The sequence below is a fragment of the Rhea americana genome, unplaced genomic scaffold, assembly GCF_003343005.1.
Source record: "Rhea americana isolate MKP2758 unplaced genomic scaffold, rheAme1 scaffold_346, whole genome shotgun sequence".
NCBI classification, from domain to species: Eukaryota; Metazoa; Chordata; class Aves; order Rheiformes; family Rheidae; genus Rhea; species Rhea americana.
This window is the reverse complement of record NW_028186475.1, coordinates 153,122-176,784: the sequence shown is the minus strand read 5'-3', so window position 1 is coordinate 176,784 and position 23,663 is coordinate 153,122. Positions and strand designations below refer to the sequence as shown.

At 37.3% G+C, this 23,663-nt stretch overlaps 1 protein-coding gene across 1 annotated transcript; it reads right to left on the bottom strand.

The window, feature by feature from the left end:
• Positions 1 to 362: 362 nt before the first annotated feature.
• Positions 363 to 23,663, bottom strand: PPTC7 (protein phosphatase targeting COQ7). Its single transcript, XM_085311629.1, has 6 exons — positions 23,309 to 23,663; positions 12,756 to 12,935; positions 9,540 to 9,738; positions 7,203 to 7,326; positions 5,314 to 5,443; positions 363 to 4,027 (listed from the first exon to the last, which is right to left on the bottom strand). The coding sequence occupies exons 1-6, from the start codon at positions 23,508 to 23,510 to the stop codon at positions 3,969 to 3,971; spliced, it is 894 nt and encodes a 297-aa protein (XP_085167755.1). The 5' UTR covers positions 23,511 to 23,663; the 3' UTR covers positions 363 to 3,968.

Below are 23,663 nucleotides of genomic sequence, written 5' to 3'. Positions count from 1 at the left end.
GAGATTTGCACAACAGTACTGCCCAACACTGCTGACTGTCAAACAAGCTTGCAGGGAATACTGCTATTGGGCAATACTTCCAAAGTCACACTGGATTAAAATACTGAAATTTCTAGTCTTTGGTTGATTTAAATAAGAGGGGGCAATTCTGTTTGCCTAACAGAGTTTTTTTTTTTTTTTTTCTTTTTTTTTTTTTTAATCTAGTAGGGTATGGTGCCATTCACATCTAGATTTGAGAGAACACGGTACAGTGGTCTAAATGAAGGCAAAACACCCTTAAGAGCTAGTGGCTGGGCCACGATATCATTGCATTAACAAACAGAATTCTTGCAGTCAACTTAAAAAAAAACAAACAAAACACATTTTAGTATAAATACTATATTTATTAAATATCTTTACAACTCATTTAAATGTATTTACAGAACTATTCCTGCATAAGTTATACCTCAGACATGAAATTCACATAATTGCCTCTTAGGTAAGCATAGATGATAGTCTCATTTTAACAAAACAACAACAAAAAAAGCATCCTCATTAGATACAGACTCAGATTTGCTTTATTACTTCAGCTATCTTTGTAAGAAACTACTTCATACAGTTACTACACACACACACAGTCTGGTTTTCCCTTGGAGAAAAGATGTCCATTACCAAGAGATAGAGATTCAACCACAAAATACTTTGCATCTTTGCCAGAACTTCACCCCTCCCTTACTCTGGCATAACTATCTGGTCCCGAAAAATTTTTTTCTTCTTCTTTCTTTTTTTTTTTTCTCCTTTCCTCCCTTTTTTGGCYATACCTTCTTTATGAACACAGAGAAAGTAAATTTAGAGGGAAACTGTATGCTGCAGGTCTCCCAAAGATAGCCATAAAAGTAGCAAGGAACCACAGTTTTTCAATTCACCATATCTTAGCCCTTTTTTTTTTTTTTTTCTTTTTTACCCATATACCTAGTAACACTGTTGCAGAAATCCTGACTCCTGCAAATGCTATTATATTCTGTGTACCATAGGTTACCAGTATATAAAACTCTTCCTTCTCCTTCAAATTACTGCTCCCTAACAGCCAGCTCCTGATCAGAAATGTAAAAGTCTCTGCAGCAGCTGGAAGCCAACTTGTTCTCCATTCACGCAGGCTTCCATTTCATGGCACACCTTTCTTGTACATTCTTCTCATGAACAGTCACAATAATCTATCCCCAGAAAGTGTTACTGCTTCATGCATCTTTTAAAGGTATTTTAATATTATGGGCCCTGTCATTTCCTTTTCAAACAATTTTTTGTGCGCAGACAGCTTAAGTTCATAGGAAGAAATTAGGTTTGATATGTTTAGAGTGCACATCTTAAAAAAACAAAAACAATCAAGCATGTGATAAAAATATTAATTCTTTATAATACAGTATTGCTTTATAAACAGATGGAAAAGCTATAAGCTTTACTGGTCTTTGGTGTGTCCAGTGAGGGATAAACTCATGATTCGTAAATTAAAATCCAAATTTGTTCTTTATTTAAAAAAAAGATGTGATATGAGGCAAATGGCTTTATATATACTGCTCAACTAAAAACTGCTTTAACACAAATAGCAAGGCTTAGACTCAAACCCACCAGGCAGCACAGTTTAGCTTCTGTAAAGGTGGCTGAATCTCCACGATCTCGGGTTCCAGACCCAGGATCAAAAGAGGCAGAGTACAGCGCATGCAACATCTCACTTGGGGGCAAGCACCTTTGCCATACTCATTTATCTGATCCACACACATCTCCCAATTTAAAATTCTAGCAAGTGGAAAAAAAACAACGACTGGACATGAATGTACTGAGTAAAGGGTCAGAGTGCAAAACAGTCCAGGTCTACCAGGGCATTATTTGAAGTTCAAGGGAAAGAATAATTGATCAAATCTGCTCTAATAAAGAAGCATGATAGTAAATACTGAAGAATAAAATGTAAAGATACCCAGATTTGAGAGAGAAACTGCCCTCCCAAATACTAGAAACAAAGCCCTATACTGCAGCATGAATACATTCCTTCTAACAAGACAGCTAGATACAGCTTGTTCAATTTTAAAAAATAACAAGGACTGACAATTTGTGCAAAGTTATCCACCACTCACTGTTCCATATATCACAAAACTAATTAGTTTTTCTTCATTAATATAATCCTCCCCATACCCTCACCAAAATAATATTTTGGTCAAGTTAGGGTACTTAAGGCATTTTGACAATTATAAGGTGATTTAAAATAGATAGCTAACATTATGCCAATTTAGGAATAGCAGATAAATTACTGAAGAGCTTCCAAATTAATCACTTATTATAAATGAAATGCCTGTTACAAGCATGATGCATTGAAATATAGTAAAGTGACATGTACATGGTACATGTTAAATGATCTTAAATAAAAGCTTGACATAGTTATGCAAATATACAGTACAAGTCCACAAAAAATTCTTTAAACAAGTTGAGGTAACCTCAAACTTAAACAGTTTTAATACAATAAACTAGGTAGTAAAAATCTCCTTTTGATATTAGGTAAGATTACTTACTGACCAAGTTTAACTGCACTCACCTAAACATCAACATTACCCGACTTTTTATATATAAAAACRTGGCTTTAATTTATTTCTACATACTTTTCTACCAGCAAAAAAGTTAATGAAAAATGACCAAAAATATATATAATCTTTACAGCTCTCAGCTTTTTGTATGAGCCTCAGGAAACAAAGGAGAGCTTGACGGAATGGGGGGGAACAATTGTGAGCTACTGTAATTTGAAAGGAAATGTAATATTGCAAAGTGACTATTAGATAACTGTAAACATCATTAAGGTTCGTTCTGAAAATCCTAAACTTCAGTTACTGAAATGTAAGTTTTGCTAATTATTCAGTTAAGTTTCTATTTTTGTACTTAACTGCTGCTGCCACAGCATAAGCAGAGGTGCATGTTTGAGAGTTAGAAAGACAAGGATCAACTTGACTTAAATTGGTGCAACATATTCTATCTAAGCAAGAATAGCAATATCAACACAAATTATGTTCAGTTAACAGAATTATCTGCCAAAAACAAAGAAGTTCAGAGTTGAGGATGATTCTGTACTTCATGCAACCTCTCACTGTAGCACTTACGCCAAATCATCACGTGCTGGCGAAATGGGTTAAAATGCTGCAGGGACCTCAGCTTTGACCATTTTGGATTTTGAGACTGAAATCACAACTTCTGTTTTTTTTTTTTTTTTTTTTTTTTTTTTTNTTAAAAAAAAAAGTTTACCCATAGCCAAAACATCCAGATACCAGGCCCATTATGGACAAATGATCTGCAGAACTTTTAAGATCACAGTTAAGCACCTGAAATCACAAAACAYATTTGCATCCATATAACTTGAACTATGTTTTTGAAATTTTATACTAGAAAAGGCTCCTAGGCTGACACCWTGTATGGCAAAAGCAAAATGTTTACAGCAGTTATAAAGTCTCCTGAAAACTGGAGCTTAGAAACACAAAACCTCAGCTATCACTGTAACAAGACTACGCTTCTGAAACTGTGTTCTGTAACATACCCTTTAATGAATGGTGAATGTTTCTAGGAGATATAGTAACACGCCCTCTTGTAGAGGTTTTCTCTATTAAATCTAGTTTGAATGATGATAAACCAATTTACCATTTGAAAGTAAGTCACATTTCAAATGCAGTAACAATGTGCGATTGATCCTCCCCCTTTTACGGACAATTACTAAGCTCTGAAAGACATGCTTCAAGCCTTGAGTTTCTTCATTTCTTGCTGGCAGACAAAGACCAGTGTACTAGAAGAGTGGTTCTTAACAAGGACTTCAGTTGTGTCTCAAGACAGGCAACGAGCTTGAAAACTGGCTGCTGAGATCAGCTGCAAAGAAAGCAATCCTGCCAGCAGGAAACTGTACATGTGAAGCTAGGAGCTCAGGGATAATCAAAACATCAGAAGCTGACACTCTGGGCAAATCAGTCTGTATATTCAGCTACAATAGAAAGAAGGACGGTGATATCATCTGGTTTTCCCCCTGTAACATAAGAACAATAAAACTATTTCATCAAACCACAGTGGGTCACCTTATATAACTTCTTAGTCCATGATAYTTTCCTAGTGAAAATCCTTGTTAAAAGGAGTTAAATACTCATAGTTTTGCATAGACAAGAGAACTCTGCTTCCTTCACTTCCCTTCCAAATGCAATTGTGAGTAGGCAACAGCATTTAACAGGGCAGAAAAGAGCTCTCTTTTTTAAGTAATATTGAGATCAAATTGTTRAAAAGAGTATAGAACCCTGAACACTGTTTACCAACAGAGCAGAAAGCCTGTTTTCTAATACACATTTTTTTTTTAATTAAAGGAAATTTGATACAGACAAGCTCCAATAAGCAGAAGTATCTTCTCAGGAATTTACTGTAAATCAAACACTAAAGTATCTCTTTAGCATTTTCTCCAGCACTCCATTATTGCAAATCATTTTAAAAGCTTAGCATTTTTAATAACCGCTTTTCAAACCAGAGTAACTGGAACGATACACTCCAAAATTTGAGAAAGCTCAGGTATTTTACTATGCAGAAGTTCAAATCAGTCCTTTGGATTCAAGACAGCTGCAGTTTCATTAGTGAATAATTGTGCTGGACAATGCTAACAATAGATTCCATTTAGTTTTTCCACAGCAGATTAGGCTCTTTGTAAAGCTCCTGCTCCACGTTGTCAGAACTACTGTCTCAACTTTTAGGAAAGGTGCTAAAGGGCCTCGCAAGAAATCCTGCTCTCTTGATACACAGATAACGAGGGCATCTTTACTAGCAGAATTTTCTAAAAAAACCATATATTTAATAGAACTATGAACTCTGCCAGGTGTTAATGATTTTCTAGAGCATAGAAAATACAGCCAACACTGAGATCAGTACTGGGATAGTAATGTTAAAAGGATAAAAACCTCCACAAAAACCCACAGAGAGCCTGAATTCAAGGAACAAATCAAGAACAGTTCTCCTGGGAGCCTACAGAATTTGCTCCAGGCTGAATTCCCAGTGCAGGAGAGTACGTATTACATTGAATATTACATTGCTGAGCGGAGTTCTCTGCATTACAGTTGGCTTCTGATTAGCTTGGGCCTGGCATGACCTTGTCAGGATCTGGGGAGCTTGTCAAAAAAAGCACTAGGCTGGGGCAGATCTGTTGCCACGTATATTTCTTAACACTGTGCTTTCATTTTCAGGTTTTAGAATACCAGAAATTCACTTTCTAACTTAAGATTTCTTGAGGATAGCAGGAGTGGGAGGAGGAGGAAGAAAAAAAAGAAAAAGCCTTACCTCTCACATTCAATCCATTGTCACACGCAAACTGTGCAAACGGTGACATGTAAGTGGGATCATATGCCAGCTCATGAGCCTGCTCAGCAATGCTTCTTGCAGTCTGCTGTATACTCTCATAGTTTGAGTTCTAAATTAATGAGAATAAATTATATATATATATATATACACATGCACACACATATATATGTATGTATGTATATATATATATTTTTTTCTTGTAAGAAATTCTGTCAGTAGTCATTTTAATGATGTATGTCAGCTTCATAGACACCTGGCTACAAGACTTCTCTCTCTCAAGTTCAGGTACTAGTTATTATCTTCTTTTCCAAATGGAACCTTCACTATGTTTTAGCCCTTATAAATTTGGGCTAGAACTGAAAATCTTCAGAACTGAAGTCTAAACCTGCTCCCTACCAGCAGCTATAAGACTTGTTTTATAGAGGAAATGCAGGTTTTAAATACCTGAAATAGATCTGATATCTAATACCAGCAGTTCACATGGAAAGAGCCGTTGTTCCCTCACAAACCAGGCCCAGTTGAAGTAATTATGTTTTAATTTGAACAGAAAGTCTTAAATCTCTGAGGCTTTTGCCCAAATCAAAAAGCGCTTACTTGGGGGAGGGGGGGAGAGAGAGGCTACTTATGAAATTAAATGAGAAAATTTTAGTGAGGGAAACTTTCTGCAGACTTCAAGTTCCAATCTTTTTTGGTTTCAGTACTTCTGCTGCTTTACTCCATTACTTATTTTTTTCATACGCAAGCAAACATGACAGGGCAATCATCACTGTTTTTGGTTTTAACTATTTTGAAGCATCCTGTCATTTCAGATGTCTTCCCAGCAGTTTGGGGAATTAGCAGGCACTTTGGCTGAACTTCCTACCCAAAGAGCCCTACAGGGCCTTACCTAAATAACCCAAGAGGTGGAGCTCAACTGTCTTCCACAAGAGAATTAAACCCCTAGTGTCCACTTAGGCTAAGATTATGTCTATGCAGAAAAAGGGAAAGTAGAAGTATAGCAAACCCAAGTATTATCTAGCTAAAGTGTAAGTAACAGCCATACAGGCTAGCAACCAGCACACAGGCCTCTTCCAAATCCAGTCATTAAAGCATGCTAATGCACCTTCAGTGCTGTCATTACTATCGCTAGCTTGATCAAAGCCTCTGTAATATTTTGACTTGCGCTACAATCACATTTTTCATTTTACAGCTTTTCACTTTTAGGTCTGAATACTACCCCAAAAAGAGTGAGAAAACGATTGTGTTTCCCCACTCTACAGTAGTCATCACTATCTACCTCATGTTCAGACAGGGGCCTCTCAGACACTTCGTCTCTAAGGACACATATCTCTGTCTGACATCACCTTTCAGTTGTGTAGCTGCAGGATAAAAGCAGGCAAAATTTTCTGAAACCGCACTATAATTCTACGTTAGCTTTATTTGCATTTCATAACATCAAAACAGTTTCCTCAGGGAAGTTATACGTATTGATACCTCACAAGTATGCTTTCCTTTGTGTAAGTAAATAGCCTTAAGCACAACACTCTTATCCAGACTAGAATTGTTTAATATATTTTTACTATTTAAAAGGAACATTTGCAGTTACTAACCTGGAAAAAGTTAAAGATTGTGGAAAAAAGGGAATTTTTAACAGAAAGGTAAAGATTTTTCACAGACACGCAACTCAATTCAGATAGCCCATACTTCTTGAGAACTACCATTTTGTAAGTTTTCAGATAACCTTCAAATTATTTTTAAGTATAGAACCCACCCCCTCAAATACTCGTAAGAGAATGCTGTATTTTCATGTACACAATCTACAACCTGCAACTACAGGTAAAATACAGTGTATGAGCAGTTGGCTGCTATGTGAGAATACATACACTTACCTTTAGCTTTTTCAACTCCTGAAGAATCATGTAGTCAGGCATGTTGTCAAAGAGTCCATCTGTTGCAGTCAAAATAATATCTCCAAGTTGGACGTCAAAAGAAGTACTATCAGCAGCATCAGGGCTATGAAGATAAGAGGTATGTCAAAGAAACCATTTCCAGCTAYCACTAAGGCACCAAGTAATATCAAACTAGCACATCAACAGCTTTTGCAATTCACTACTGCTATGTATGTTGCTGCAAAAGRAAGAATCACCAACTGCGGAGCTTTTGCACCAAGACAGCTTGTCAAGGTAGCTACAACAGAAGAACTGTGACTGCAAACAGGTAACATTCCAGCTATTACAGAAAGGATTTGCATTTAAAATTCCCAGATGAACAATCCTGCAGACTACTCCACTTTGCAAGTGTATCTCCATGGAAACCAGCAAGCGGAATGGCAATTCAGGGCTTCCTTCTTACCCACCTTAAATATGTAATAGAGCTATACTTGAAAGGAAAATTCATAACAGGAATGGCCAAAACACTTAAGAATTTTGAATCACTTTCTATYGCAATGGATAATGAAGTGTATCCAGAAACCACTACCAAGAGACCGCAACAACTAGGTCTACTTACGTCTCACATATTAACAATACAAAGAAGAGGAAATATATATTTTGGCCGTGAATACTGCTGCGAAACCTGATTTTCAGAAGCAGAATAATGACAAAAACTTAATTTTTAAAGATCCTTCTTCCTTTGAGAAGAACAAAATGCACAGCATATCACACCTTTTGTGTATCCCAAAAAGCAGAAGAGCCACTTTTGCTCAATTGATTTGCAGCTTCAGAAGGTTAATAGACTTTAGATTTTCTGTCCATCTTCACACTCAGTCAAATTTAACATTTAATTGGGRCAACAAATAAGAAATACCAGAGGAGCATTTAGACAACACGCATGAGTACTAATTAATGTCAGCAGTGGTGCAGAAATTAGCCAGCAAGCTATAATCATGATTCAGAATGGAAGTGAGAGAGTTGATTTATCTTGCACTTTTCTTGTTATGCAATGTCGCTTTCGTTTTCCTGATTTCAAATGGACRTTATCAATTATCCTTGTAGTATTTTTTTTCTTTCCACATAAGACATAGTACATCAGAAAAAYTAACACACTTCAATAGTTCTGGAATTCTAAAAAGTAATTTAATTCTAGTCTAATATAGAGGTTAGTAGATTATTTAAAGGTTCTAATTTCAGAATCCTACACCAGYTTCTTCCCTGCAGCTTTACAAAGTAAAAAAACTACAAATGAAGGCATAAAACCACCTGCAAGAACAGTGAGGYGTTCCAATAACTTTCAGAAAGAGCTATTTTTGCAGTAAACATCATACACCTAACTGCATCAGGCTTGATATTTAAAACYTTAAATGAAAAAAATTAAGATCCTTATTCTGTTCCCTATATACTACGTTAAAACTCCTTGAAGACATCTGTTTATCTTTTTGTATTCTTAAGAGGGACAACACTTTAATGAGAGCATAACCATTGATCTGAGAGATAAATTTTAACACATTTAAATATGAATACTTTTTTTTGCATTTTATTTTGCATCTTTTTAGTGATATTTCACAGATTCAGAGGAGCTATTTGCCTGACATTCTAGATTTCTTAGGAGAAGACACAAGTATAAATCTGCCTTTGGAACAACTCATTCCTGTGAACAGATTGTCCTTTCCCAATACTCTCATTTCCCAGCTTGGTGTTCCGCCAAACAGAGTTTTGCTCATTTTGGTCAAATACAATACGCTGCTAGAAACACAGCTACTTGGAAACRCAAGCTACAGTCACATGTTCCCCTGCTATATTCTTCAAGTACTTACTACCTTGTTGCCAAGATATCTAAATTACTGTACTCCCAACCAGTTGCAACTCYCAATCAGTACAGATAGGGACTGGAACAAAAGCTGTTGATAAGACAAGAGGTTCATGCACGATGGCTAGTGCATCCAGCAGCTGTAGTCTTCACTGCAATCATTGTATTGAACAAAGTCCCTCCATGGACCAGAACATGCCAAGTGCACACCATAGATTCTATGGAAATATGTCATTATGACAATCATTAACCCAAAGTTGGACTGTGCAACAGCCTACAAAATTTGGTTAGTATGAAGTGAGAAATAATCACATTACCTTAAATACAGATGGGGATGGGTGTAAGACATTGACTGGGTACTTTAAATAAAGCCTGCATGCTACACTGCACTATCCAAAAAAGTATAGTAGCAGCAAAACTGTAACTTTCTCAGGGTTGATCACAATTATGGATTAAAGACTTAACATCCTCTCTCATCTTACCTGTCGCTTAAGACAACTCCTTCTGCTTCAGGTGGAGCTATTGACAGCTGGAACGGAGTGTTGAAGTAATGCTGCTGTTCATCAGATCGATGTACTACTTCTCCTCCTCTGACTACCAAAAATCCAGAATCTCCCAAGTTGGCTGTATGTAAACGATGACTTGTTCTGTCTAGAACTACTATACAAGCTGTACTGCTTCCTATAAGGAAATTGAAAATGGTAACTGGAATTAGCCTTATAAAAACTGCTTACTGTATACAGAAATACTCAATAATGTCAGAAAATTAATATACACTTAAAAACAGCAAGATATCAGCAATCTTTACAACACATACAATTTTATGTAGAACATTTCTTGCTTTGATCTAGGTAAACACATTATGCTGACAAATATCTGTTTTTTTTCCAGTTTATTTACAGTTTTCCATCCCAAGACATGTCAGCACATTCTACTATAGGAGACTGGATTTACAGAAAACAAAATGCAGAAGTTCTGAAAGCATGAGAATAATTGAATTCCCCCAGCATTCATACTGTGCTAGGTATCTTCTACACACCAACTGTAAGTAATCCGTGCCAAGTACACAGATAACTACAAGTGGTTCTTAGATATTTTTCCACTATTCTTGTCAGAATATTAACATGCTTTTCTTTACAGGATAACTCTGTAAAACCGTCTCAACAAGAAAGGCCTAAACATCTTAAAGAAACGCAGTTTATTCATGCCATCCATTCAGAAGTAATATACCTCTCTAAAGCCGAAGAAATTACCACCTTTATCCAACAAGTGACAACATGCTATACTACACATAAGTTGGTATTCTGCTAGCTTTTTTAAAAAAAAAAATTCTGACAATACAAATCAAGTTTAACATAGTTCTATTTAAACAGGAGGATTTTTTTTTTGTAAATATCGTCACTACCCATCTTACTAAGTTAAGAAAAATTCCTGTCTTGTGTTCAAGATATTATCTCCACAAGTTGAAAAAGATATTTCACAGAYAAATATTACTCCAGATTAGTTAAAAATTTAAAGTAAGACAGAAGCGAAACATTTCTGCAAGTCTACAGCACTCAGAATTATTCCAGTCATGCYTGAAGACACTAAGGAATTCTTGATTCATTCACGAGGACCTAGCCACTAACTGTGCTTGGTAGCAAACCACAACAATTACTGTATCACAAAGACACTCATACACAGACTGAGTCCTTCACAGAAAACATAAATTACTTAATTTCTGCCGACAGGATGGCAATGCATCAAAAAGAACATTCATACCTGAAAAGTGTGAAATACAGCTGAAGCTGTATTCTTCCCAACTTCAAACCACCTCCAACAGAAGCCCCTGTATCATGGGCTAGAGCATAATTAAACTTCTGCCATAATGTTCTACCAGCAGAAGTTTCCAAGCATGGCTACACCTTGGGAGGACCATGGACTTACAGTGAGCTAAACTTACAGTTGGGCTTGCTACCAAAGTTCAGCTGAGTCTATGCACCACTTATTCCAGATGCCTCACTTTCTAACAGAAAATCCCTGCAATTCACTTGCACCTGATTTGTTCTTTAGGGCATATAGTGAACCTCCATTCTCCACTCTTTGGACAGTAAGTCAAATATATATATATATAAATATATAATATATATATATATAAAATATTTTATATATGACAGAGTCCACAACTGTTCTGTAATACAAGAACAGTCCTGAAATAAATGACTCAATTTCATTGCGCTCCAGTTTTGTGTTGTAATATTTGGCAGATTCAATTCTGATAAACTAAGTATCAAGGCTTAAAGCACACCAGCAAGTAGAAGTTAATGTTTAATGAACCTTTCCTAATGAAGTCCTTTCCCTTCACTTTATTTCAAATAAATCCTAAATGTTTGCTGCTGGGTTAATTCAAAGTTTTTTTTCCTACTTCTAAGAATACTATTCTTGGACAAAGGAGAAAGACTAAGGATCATTAGTTTCAAATTCTAACTGTATTAACACAGTATAACTAGGAGGCCATGTGTAGAATGCAGATCTTGTGACTCAGCATACGCTGCTTTTCAGAATTTTAAAGGTCAAGCCAAACAGGCTTGCCTCCGTCTACAAAGGAGTTGTGAGAACACTCACCAGCCGCCCACTTTGTAGGTCACTTACAGCTACATATGCTTTGCACAAAAAAGCACTATTAAACACACAAAATCCTAATGTCATTACTGACCATCCCTATTTTAGTGACACTTGAGGTCACTTCTGAGGTTTGAACCTATTCTTTAGGCATATAATGTGAGAACATCTGTTCCTAAGCTCAGCAGACAAGCTAAATATAGTCTACCCAGCACTCTCCTGGCACAGTATTTTAAGGTCAGGTGAGAAGCATGCATAGCATGCAGGGTAACTCTTTCTTGGTGCATAAGAGGTCACATGCCCTTCAGAAAGCTCTTCTATTTGCAAGGTTGTCAGCTGAGGCCAAATTTTGCTTTCATATCTATCTGTTCACAATTTCTAAGGCAGTTGAATACGCTGCCTAAAGTCATGCTTGGCACAGAATATGCTACGCATATACTTTAGTTTGCCAGCCCCCCCCAAACCTATGATGATCCGCCCTCCCCATGAATTATAAAAATAATATAAGATACCAATGACCGTATGATATGAACAACCTAACTCAGCAAATTAGGTTTTTAAGTTTGTTGCACAAGAAAGGCAACAAGAGAATGAGTAGAACTGCATCCTATTACTATTATCATCAGAAAATATTTTTGCTTGGACAGCTTAAACAAACAGTCACAAGGAACTCTTAACAGTTTTCAAATGCAGAATGATTATTTATATGCACATTTAGAGAGAGAGAGAGAGAGCCCACACGTGAGAGTGAGCACGCCTGCACGAGCACGCCTGCATGAGCACAGGCACAATAACATACTCTATAGCAAAACTTATTTTGCAAACTTTCTGCAAGCATGGATGAATACCTTTCAAATACAAAGGCAGTTTGTTTTCTTTTTTAAATAAACAAGAATTCCCTGCATTACTGAATGAGTCAAGACAATTTTTAAACATGCAACCAAAAATAAGATGCTACCAAAATATCTTAATTTCTGCTAAAGACAATTGTCTGTAAATTTGCTGTAGAAGAATAATAATAGAGTTAAGCAATCCCAAAGAAGCACATGTCTGGATAACATACAACACATTCAATCTGTACATCTTTGCTGTCTTACCAAGCAAGGGTACTTTGTTCTGCAGCAGCTCACAATAACCTGCGGTGAGAATTCCAACAGGATTACTTGGTACAAACCGTCCTTCTTTTACTAAACGTTCACATGTTCGCATTAGAGTCCCTGAGAACTGAGAAGGGTCAACCCCATAGTCTCTCCAGCCACCAACACCATCTGCTACACCTAGAAGAAAACAAACCAAAAAAGGTTGTATGAACCAAAATGGCTACYAAAACAAAGTTTTTAACTGAATTCTCACACAGTTATTACATTCAGTAACTAAAAAGTACCACACAGCACCTGGCTAAAGAACTTTAAGAAAAAAAATTCTAAGTGTTTTTAAGATAATCTCTAACMTTAGCTCCCATGTAAAGCTCCAAATACCATCTGAGTTGCTAAAAAGAGTAAAAGTCTATTGCTCAGAACTCCATGAGGAGACCAAGTTCACTAGAGGATAACTATTGTAGTTTTTGGAGATCCAATCACATTAACCTTCCATTAGCCCATTAAAAATGAAGAAGAGTTTTTTTATTGGTTTTCAAAGTCCTACRATTTTAAACAGGATAAAAATGACAAAGAAACTCTTCCTCACTATTGAGGGCCCCAAAGCTTTTCCTCAAGCAACTTGCTCGTTGGAAGGATGATGCTTTCCACTTGGTAATGTCACTTTCTGTAGAAACAAAACTTCTATTTTTCAAAAGCGTTCAAAAACTATATAAACCAATACAATGTTGGGACCTGTATCGTGCAAAACTAGTTTGTTGCTTACAGCTCCTGCCAAGCAAGAGAATGAAAACTGACTACAGTCCAACCAATTTTCACTTAGTTATTCAAAACAGCCTAAACAGCAGAGGATTAGACAAATTCTGCCAAAGCTTGGGAAGCCTCTGTGCAACAACAGAGGCAAATACTGAAGATGCACATGGAAAGAAGGTGGTCAGAGGTGGATGAGAGCAGAACCAATCACTATGTTCACAATGGTTTGATGCCACTGCCAGCTGGAGATAATAGAAGCCAGCTGTCACAAAAGACTAAACTCCTGAGCCGAGTCAGGAGTAAGTGGTACATATTGTACAGAAAACCGTCAGCATCTTAARGACATCCAACAGCTGCACGTCTATGCTTTCTCATTCAGCAGTAGTAGTGCCCCACTTCAGCCTTCTGAACCACAGTTTAGTATCTTTAGCTCTTCAACTATCAAGTTTCTGGCGAAATGTCAGCCCTTGTGGTTACGGAGGGATGCAGCTATGGTGGCAGCGAGGAAGATGCCTAACAGGCTGAAATAAGAAATCTTTTCATGAGATAAGGCAAAAAAAAAAAAAAAACACCCTCACACCAGACATATTAACAGTAAATAAAGGTATATGCAGAATGAATGAGGAGAGATTAATCTCAATAGAAGAACGAGGGAAATGGATTTTTAATCAAAATGAAAAAAAAGTTGCCTAACATTGTGGCATACAACCACAAAATTATGAAGTTACTATTGATTTTTAAGTATTGAACAAAAGATGCTCTGAATCTTCTTTTAAAGTAAATAGATAATGAAATATCAGGATAACAGACAGTCAAGAAAGAAAAACGGGCTAATTCTCCCACTACAGGACTCCCTGTAGCAAGTATCATGGGCTGAGCTCAGACTGTTTTTAATTTTCTATGACCAGTCACTAACAGCAAATGGTATTCTGCTGCATATTTGGCCAAAATGTTTTGGATTTCGCCAATCTACTTTAACGTTAAAATTAAAACACTGTCTGAAGACAGAATTATTTTCTCCTTGGGTAGATTGCTCTCATGGATAATACTTTTTTCTTTTTTTTAAAAACAGAATTTAAGAATCTTTTTGATCCTCAGCCTATAAGGAACTTATCACTTGAAACATAGGGTTTTTTAACAGAGTAAAGCTCATATAATTTGTTCATGATAAAAGCACGAATAGCCAATTTCATAGATCAGACTGTGCTAAAGAACTGTCTGTTTAGAAGGAATATCACTTCTAGCAAATGCATGAAAATTTGACTGAGATGGTAAAACTTAAGTTTGCCTCATCTACAAATGCCCTTCACATCGGACACTATCTGAAACCGAGATGGAAGGTTTAGAGCTGACCTTGGCACGAACTATAATCTGACAGGAGGTTACAGCCAGATTCTGAACAGCCTATCAACATTAATCAGATTTCTCCCAAAAATAGTGCACAACCTTTCAGACACCTGCTTTGTCCATGTTTGCTTTCTTAGAAGAACTGTACAGGAAAGCAGATCCCTGTGTTCATCTCTTCAGAGCAGAGGCTGGAACGAAGCTCATGCAAAAGCAACCTTGGCATTCTGCGACATGCCTTTTCTGGTTTCTTCAGAATATAAATAAATTAATCCTCTCTTTACAAGTCCCACAGGTTATAGTTAATACTGGATTAACCCTTTGCTTCCTACCACCAGTCAAACAAGTCTAGAATAAAAGATCAACAGGAAAAAGTTTCCATTCTGATCTAGAATATGAACTGAAATAGAAACTGAGAACGGTCAGTTTGGATGATGATGATGCTTGCTTTATATTAAGTTACCAGATGAGCATCTTTTTTTCCCCTTTGATGAGCACAGCACAGCTATAATTTTTCTAGCTGAAGACAGCAGTATGAACTTGAAGGCTGTATATAAATGGACCTCTTGCATCTGCCATGTTACCAGCATTGCTTCAGCGACAAAAGTGTTAACGCAATAAAAAGATGAYGTTTGACAGTTGCTGAGCAAAGCTTTTGAGCTCATCAAAAGTTATGTAGTTTCCTCAAATGCTCAACAGACCATTTTTTCATTAGCTTTCTTGGGAAATATTTAAATAGAAGGATTACAGTACTACTATACAAGAACCAAAGTTTTCATGAAAAGCAGCTGATCAGGTTAATTATCCAAATCTATTTAAATTTTTAAAAGACATGTAAGAGTGTGCCAGACAACTTCTTTAGCTCACATCTAACTCCAAGCAGGAAATTTGAATCTGTAATCACGGCAGTATACTTCATACTCTGTCTTGAGTCATGAAATGGCTTTTTCTGTCTTCCTTCCTGTCTGCTTTTTGTAAGCTATGAACAGCTACCAGTACATTCTGCCCAYACCTTCCAACACAAGTATCCTCCAGCTAGTGTATGAGTAGGTCCCTCTAACTCAGCTTTGCACTGCACTGGAAAGAACAGACCATTTGCTTAAGAATCAACACRACAGTTATCCCTGGCACAGGAGCAGGAGGACCATCACATTCCTGAACAAGCCCGTAAGTATGCTTTAAACGCAACATCTGTCTCTTCTAACCTGCAACCCATAACTCAAGCACCATCACAGTCATATAGGTCTTGTCTTTTCCCAAGACAGACAGTGCAGGGTTTCTCTAAAGATTTTTTTTTAATTGCATGCTTTAAAAGAAGACAGGTCAATAAATTAAGTTAAATGACCTTACATGCTCCTAAAACATGGTACGTGAACACTGCCAGAGCAGACAAATTCTTCCTCCCACTCAAACAAAGAGCCAGGAATTGCTGCTGCCCTCCAGATCAATGACAGTACATAGAGCTTCCTGAATGTATTTTGCCTAAGTTACACAGTACCACCTGGAAAGTACCTACCATCACTGTTTTTGCCTTGAGSTAAGAGATTCCAGTTCCCTAAGATCTTCAGCCATCCTGTCCTACAGACCAGTATATTTTTCAAATAAAAGCAGCATTTTAAATTCTCAACATAAACTAGACAGTTTTATGGAAAAGGAGTGAGATTTTAAACAGATTGAACTYACTGCCACTGAAAAAAGATGAAATGTAAGTGAGAATAAAGTACAAGAAAACTTTGTGATATTTGATATATAGAAAACATGGAGCTAAAAAGTATTTGTGCAATATTACAAATTCTAGAAGAAGCAAGAACAGAGAACCATACACCCATAAATAAGTCACCTTCTATGCAACAGCATGTTTTCTCCTCTCTTACCAAAGGAAAATTTTTAAGTACTATTAGCAGTATCACTGCCAAGGAATAATGATAAGCTTATTGAGTCATATTATCCTTATTTTCACCCAATTAAAAACAAAAATTAAAAGTAATTATCATTTTAACAAGTAAACAAGATAACTCAAGTTTTGATTTTCTTCCATTTCATCAAAAAACATTAAATGTTGTCTTCTAGTATTCACTGTTTAGCTTCAAATACTCAGCTTACAACATATGGATCATAGGACATTTAAGACAAACTGCATGGCTGACAGACAAATTGCTGAAGTTGAACTGTATGAGATCTTTGATTTTTTTAAAGCTATTCAGTGAATCAGAACATTCTATAAAAGAAAGATTTCACTGGATTTTCCTTGTTCAAGTGTATTCAGAGATTACACCAGTGTCCATGTACAATAATGAAATGCCTGTGGCTAAATGAACAACCACTGTAAATAAAGTAACTGAAAATATCAAATAAGTTACTTACTTTAAATAAGCAAATGCTTCTCAAGTATTTAAACGCATTATGCAGACCCTTCAGAATTAATGATGATTTTCTACTACATTGCCTTCTGCTGGAAAATACACAAACGTTACTGCCAGATTAAATACGCGCTGCATCTGTCACTTCAAAAACTGGCTTTTTCTAACTTAAAGATTGAGTAAATCAAGATCTCTCATAGAGAGATAATCGTAACAAAGTTTCAAAACAAAGCACAAGTGAYTGAAGTTGCAGTACTGAAACTCAGCAAGTGAACATAGCAGCATTCAAATTTGATAAAACTGAATTCACAGTGCTAAAAGCACCTGGGATAAAACACCAGCTGAAATACAAGCTTAAAGCTGTTTTGACTATCAGCACTACATAAAGTTAACTGCAAAAGCCCAGAGAACAGACAGCCAATGCTGAGACTAGCACTATGTGCTTTTCACTGTACACATTTAAGTTGGATCTAAATCTTCCATCTAGTTCAGACTAAATAAAAATTAAACAGTTTTGAAGTTCAGAACAAAACCATGACACTGTMAAACTTTCTTCAAAACAAGTGCTTCAAGACTGGAAGTTCTGGCCAGCTAGCAACCTCAGCTGTCCACGGTCAGAATTCAAAAGTATCACCCTGTCCCCAAAGCCTCTTGAAAGATAGTCACTTTCAGAACTCCTATCAGCTAAGGAGAATGAGTGTACACAGAAGCAYCAGGCAGGCACAAGCAAGCCAGCAGAAATTGCTTCTGCATGCASAATTAAGATTGCAAGACATTCTACTTATCCTAATGAGCACTGTACTTCTTCAGATCCTTACTTGAATTAGCCATGAATAACTGATAAAAGAGCATCAAAAGGATACATTTATGCAATCAGATTTATTTTGCATCAAATATAGAAGAAAAACTAAAATGCTAACAAGGCACAATCTTGTGCTACACGGAAGCTTGAAATACAGCACCTCATATTTGTCAACACATCAGTCAAGACAAAATAAATCATAGATCAGTTTATCAGTGACAAGGTAACTCATCATAGATCAGTTTATCAGTGACAAGGTAATTTACACACCTAGGCAAGTCCTCCACCCAAAGAAAGTCACAAGCTTGAAGCTAACATCGACTTTTCTAGCAGCTTCAACAGCAGCACGTATGGAACCATGATATTATGATAATATGGTCCAAATGGTCCTCCCCACCTCAAGTTTTGACAAAGAAATAGGATAGTACAAATCCCTAAAGGTAGACTGTGTGTGACTGATAATTAGTTACAAAATGAAAGGTTACTTATTCACATCATGCATTTTAGAAGTTATGCTTGCCCTTAACCACCCTTGCATTAAAGATGCTGGAAGTATCTAAGTGAAAGTAATGGGGGGGAAAAAAAAAAGTAGGAGACAAAGTGAGAGACAATATTGAAGAACACACGAAAGGAGTAACAGGAAACTGAAAAAAACAAATTGTGCATTTACTTCTAGGGGAAAGTGGAAGCTCTTTACATCATTTTTTTCCTGCTACAGTTCGTTATTCTTGAAACAAGATTTTCAGTTGGATCTCTTATCCATTTTACTTAAGCCTAAGTCTGAGAAATCGCTCAGTGGATTTTGAGAGTTACAGGAAGGCACTACATCAGTATTTGTCTTTAAAAATTCTAAAAAAATTTCCCTGTATAGCTAGAACTACATAATCTCTCAAGATGTTCAGTAACCCAGAAACTTTTTGTAGCTGAACTGCTAGTAGCAGTTGACAATTAAATGCTGAAAAGGAGTAGGTAATGTAGAACACATCAGTCATGCTGTACTGAAAGTACATATAGCCTGAATAATCTCAGGCTCACATATTAATAATTCAGAAGAACCAATGTAAATAGCAAGAAATTTCTGCAATGTTTCCTGCAACATAAGTATGATTAATGCCTCTGTACTCGTGTTCAGCTTTACTTATTTCCTTCTGCGACTTCTGTCAAAATTTGCTCTTCTCTCAAGCTACAACTCTTAAAACTTTCTTGTGAAAGAAAAATTGTCCGCCATCACAAGCATCAATAGCACACACAATAATAATAAAAAAATTCAATTGTAAATTCTGATTATAACACGTTCAGCGCTCTCACAGCAACTGTGGTAAAGAAGAAAAAAATCACATTCCAGTTTTACCTTCAGAAAGACAGCTACATTCCTAAGAGGTTACATTCTATACCATTTAGGAATAGCTCTGCTGACACTTGGATTAGCTATATTGACAAGCATGTCAGTGAATATAACTGCTAATGGGCATGTTTTCAATAATAAGTAATTCCTTTACAAGTGACAGTACTTATGTTCCATGTTAAAGAGAAAATTTCATTTTACATTCCTGGACTATTGCACGTAGATTTTTTTTTCCAGACCACTGAATACTCCATCTAAAATGTCCTGAGYTTTCCCAGTATAGTAGGTGAAACACGCAGCTCACTTGCCTGTTTTATATTGGTAAGTTTTAGCAGCAATCTCTTTAACAGATATGATACCAAATAAACCACTTAACACAGTCTTATGTGACCTTCAGGCATCAGAGAGAATAGCTATGTCCTCTATAGTTGCCAGAGCAACCTTTACATTTCATCTACAAATCCTTTTACCTTTAAGTTTACTTTTCTTGTACATGTTTTTCTTGACAAATAATGAGACTAACAACCAGCCAAGGACTTCACCTATGTAGGGGTTTATTCCTCCTATGTAGGCTGATGACAAATTTAATTTTTCAAATAAAATGCTATTCTTTTCAGTTCAAATTTGAATCAAGATTTGCAGCTGATAGAACAACTGCCAAATTTTAACTTTCTAGTGGACAAACGGTTCCCTACTACTGCTAAGGGGACAGAAATAGTTTGGAAGACTAATCCAGTTATACTGGCTACACCCAAACTCTTACCCAGCACAGACTTTGTATAAGTGATGCTGTCACGGGATGCAGATTGGTTGCTGTAATGTTTCAACGATGAGTCACACAACAGTTTGGAAAATGCATAAAAACTAGCAAAGACATCAGGAGCCTGATAAAGCAGGAATAAGCAACAAAAGGCAGATCCCAACAAGAGATAAAAAGATCACCAGCATAAGATATCTCAACATTTATAAACAAGTTTCAAAATTTAGTTTGGTTAAGTGAAATGCTTATAAAAAACCCACTTAAATTCATTATAAAAATTGCGCTTGTTCCCTATGTTCTAAAAAAAAAAAAAAATCCGCTTATATGATAATTAGAAGAAAAGGTGCCAGTTTCTGAAGTTTTGTTTTTAGCTTTGAAAAATTACCTATGTATCTTGTATCCTTTATTTAAAAAGGCATGCTTTCAAATATGAACTGCTACATAAACGTTCACAGAGTCAATACGATATTTGAATATTTTGACCATTGCATTCTGAAACTATGTGAGGATCTGGACAACCAAGAAACTGACTGTGAACACACAAAAAGGTACAACATGGTACAAACAGCAGCAGCAAACACACACTTGCATAAATCATGAGGCTCCAAGAGCAGAGATTAATAGTAGTAGAACTATTTCCTTTTCTCAGAGGCATCCCAAAGGAAATACTATAGCTTTGAGTTTCTTGTTCCTTCCTGCACACAGTATAAGAAGAAAACATACAAATCTAACAGCTATGTAAAGGCCAGAAGACAAAGTAAGAGACAAAAACCCAAGGATTCAAGCACAGCAATAACAGTCCCTATAAAGCCTTTAACATCTAGGGGAGGACTGGAAGTAACATGAATCTTCATAAAGTTTCTGTTGATCTTACTATGAAAGGATAAAGTAGAGGCTATAAAGCATTGTTTCACATATACTGCAAACATTGAAAATTTAACGATCAAACATGTTTAGCATTTTTGTATTCAAATAGATCTCTGCTATTAACATACAGTCTCTCTACCCTAGTCAAACTTTTGTTTGACCAAAGAAAATGAATCTCCAAGCACTCATGCCAAAGAGCTAGGAGTAGCTCTTTCACTATTACACCACACCCATATCCACCCCACACAGGCTTCCCTTCCATATACTGATTCCAGAAGAGACTGGCACAGAATAATTCTGAATTAATTATCTGGCATAGCTATRTCACTGATGACTACTAAGGCAGACTTAAATCTAAGTGATACACTTGAAATTCTCTCTTCTCTAAAAACACTCTTAGCGTATACAATGTTCACTTCTGCTAAAAGCATATGAGCCTCTTCATTAAACTAACACTAAAAAATTTGAAACTTGAAATGACAACAATTCAGACAGTTTTACTGAGGTGTACCGAGTTAGTACAAAAGTTATGTCTCACTAAAAGATGGATAAGGAACTTCATATTTGTGATGAGAATAAGAGGAACTTGAGGACAGGGAAACCCTGGTGCTGAAATTCCTTTTACAGCAGTGGAGTGGAGCTGATGAGAAATGGAGAACAAAGAGGTGATCGTACTAGCTGAAACAAGGAGGCAAATACAACCACAAGTTTAAACCCCAGACGAAGAAAAAAGCAACAGCTTAGATTGCATCCAAAACCATCCTGAGCATTAATGTTTGCAAAATATGCAGCAATTTTGATTTATTCCTACATACGAATAATAGAAAAGCAATAAAGAACAAAAATGGAAATGGCTTTACAGAAAAAAAAGTTCTATTTAAATTCTGTTTTCACGTTGATATTTAAAATATACTGGTCTGAAGCCTTCTTTGCTGTTTGACCCTTGAGTTACAATTCTGTTTGTCATCAAGTTRCCATGAAAATTAATGCAAAGACAAACTTACTAACACACTTCTCTGYTGATTCCAGCAGGAAGAGGAGACAGACTGTAAGTCCACATATGGTAATTACCAAATATGGCCATTCCCCCCTAAACATTAGCAGATGGCTCTAAATACACCCTCTTCGCCATGCAAAGAGTCCACCTCTAAGTAAAGCAGATTCTGCTTTTCTCTTAGGGATGAATACCAATTGCTCAGCTATTTATCAGTGATGGCCTCATATGAACTTTAAAGGCAGCCAGTGTTAGTCACATGTTAAAGTATGGTTGTTCAACAGCTAATTCTAATGCAAAAAAAAAGTTACTCTGGAACAGGCACAGAAGACATTCAGATTATCTAATACATTGATAGTTTCCCTATCTCTTTGAAAACTATAGCATCACCTACAGCTTCCTTAAGAATAACCAGGAACACTGTTACCTAACTCCAAGCTACAATTTCCTGATATAACCTCTGTTATATTAAAATGCAATTACGTTACAATGACAGCACAAAATTCTTAAGTATCATCCAAGCACTGTAACATCATGACACACTGCATCAAAATCCCATCATTTTTCAGTTGAAAATGAGGGAGGGGATTTTTTTTCCTAAACATCAAAAATTGCAGTGTAAAGTTGTTTTTGTTGCTGAGAAGCTCAAAAACTAACTTTTGCAAGTTGTCAGTTAGCCACGTTCAACCTTGACTACACAGGAGAAAGGTCAAGCACTGTCAAAAACAAAGTAACTCATAAGCTGAATATTCCACTGATTTGCTATAATTATGCACTATATTGAAATCCAAAGTCTTAAGATTCACCTTGCACATAAATGCAGGCCAGACTATGCAATCAGGATACAACAAATACCAAATTGTAGTTTGACATTTGAAACCAGTCTCAATGTCACTTTGTCTTTGACTTGACAAGGACAAAGCATGTACTGAAACAAGGAAGTGCCTGCTTCAATCATCTTCTGTGTTGAAAATGAATATAGTATCACACTTGACTAGACTTTAAACACAGAAAGAAAGCGAAGCGTGCTCCAGGTGGTTTCTCTGGCTTTCAGAGCCACCAGGCCTCGGAGGCACCTACAGGTGACACACCAAGGCTGGGCCTAGGCTGGCGGCATCCACCACCTCTTGCTAGGGCGGCCTGAGCCTGGGGGTGTCATGCTGCAGCTCAGAGCAGGAGGGATCTTTCAGAAGTAAAAAGGAGACCCTGCTTTGTCGTTTACAAGCACCGCAGCCCCAGCTCTCCCGTGACCAGCGCAGGCCCATGCCGCAGCCCAGGCGCTTCGGCACCTGCAGTTCGGGGCAGCTCACAGCCGCTTCAGCACTTACCCAGCACATCTGCCGAGCGGTGCCGGGCCACGAAGCAGGCGTCATCCCCGTAGCACATGCCTTTCTTGAGGATGCCCTTGCGGAAGTCTTTGCCGAAGCCGCAGCTGGCTGTCACCAGGCTGTAGTCGCGGGAGTCCGTCTGAGAGAGGCCGCCCAGGACCGCCCGCGCCACCAGCCTGCCGTAGGAGAGCACCGAGAACATGGCGCGGGGCGCCCGGCAGCCCAGAGCGCCGAGCAAGGGGAGCCACCGGCGCAGCCGCCTCCCCACCGGCCCGAGCCCGCGGCAGGCGGCCAGCCTCCCCCCCGGCCTGCCCCGGCCCCGGCCCCGGCCCCGGCCCGGCTCGGCCCCTCCTCG

Bases quoted from the DNA above. Each gene is read 5' to 3' on its own strand.
- PPTC7 (XM_085311629.1), bottom strand. From the start codon at position 23,510: ATGTTCTCGGTGCTCTCCTACGGCAGGCTGGTGGCGCGGGCGGTCCTG. The intron at 9,739-12,755 runs GTAAGACAGCAA...ATTTCCTTATAG, and splicing joins GAACAAAGTACCCTTGCTTG to GAAGCAGTACAGCTTGTATA. The intron at 7,327-9,539 runs GTAAGATGAGAG...TTATCTTCATAG, and splicing joins GGAGTTGTCTTAAGCGACAG to CCCTGATGCTGCTGATAGTA.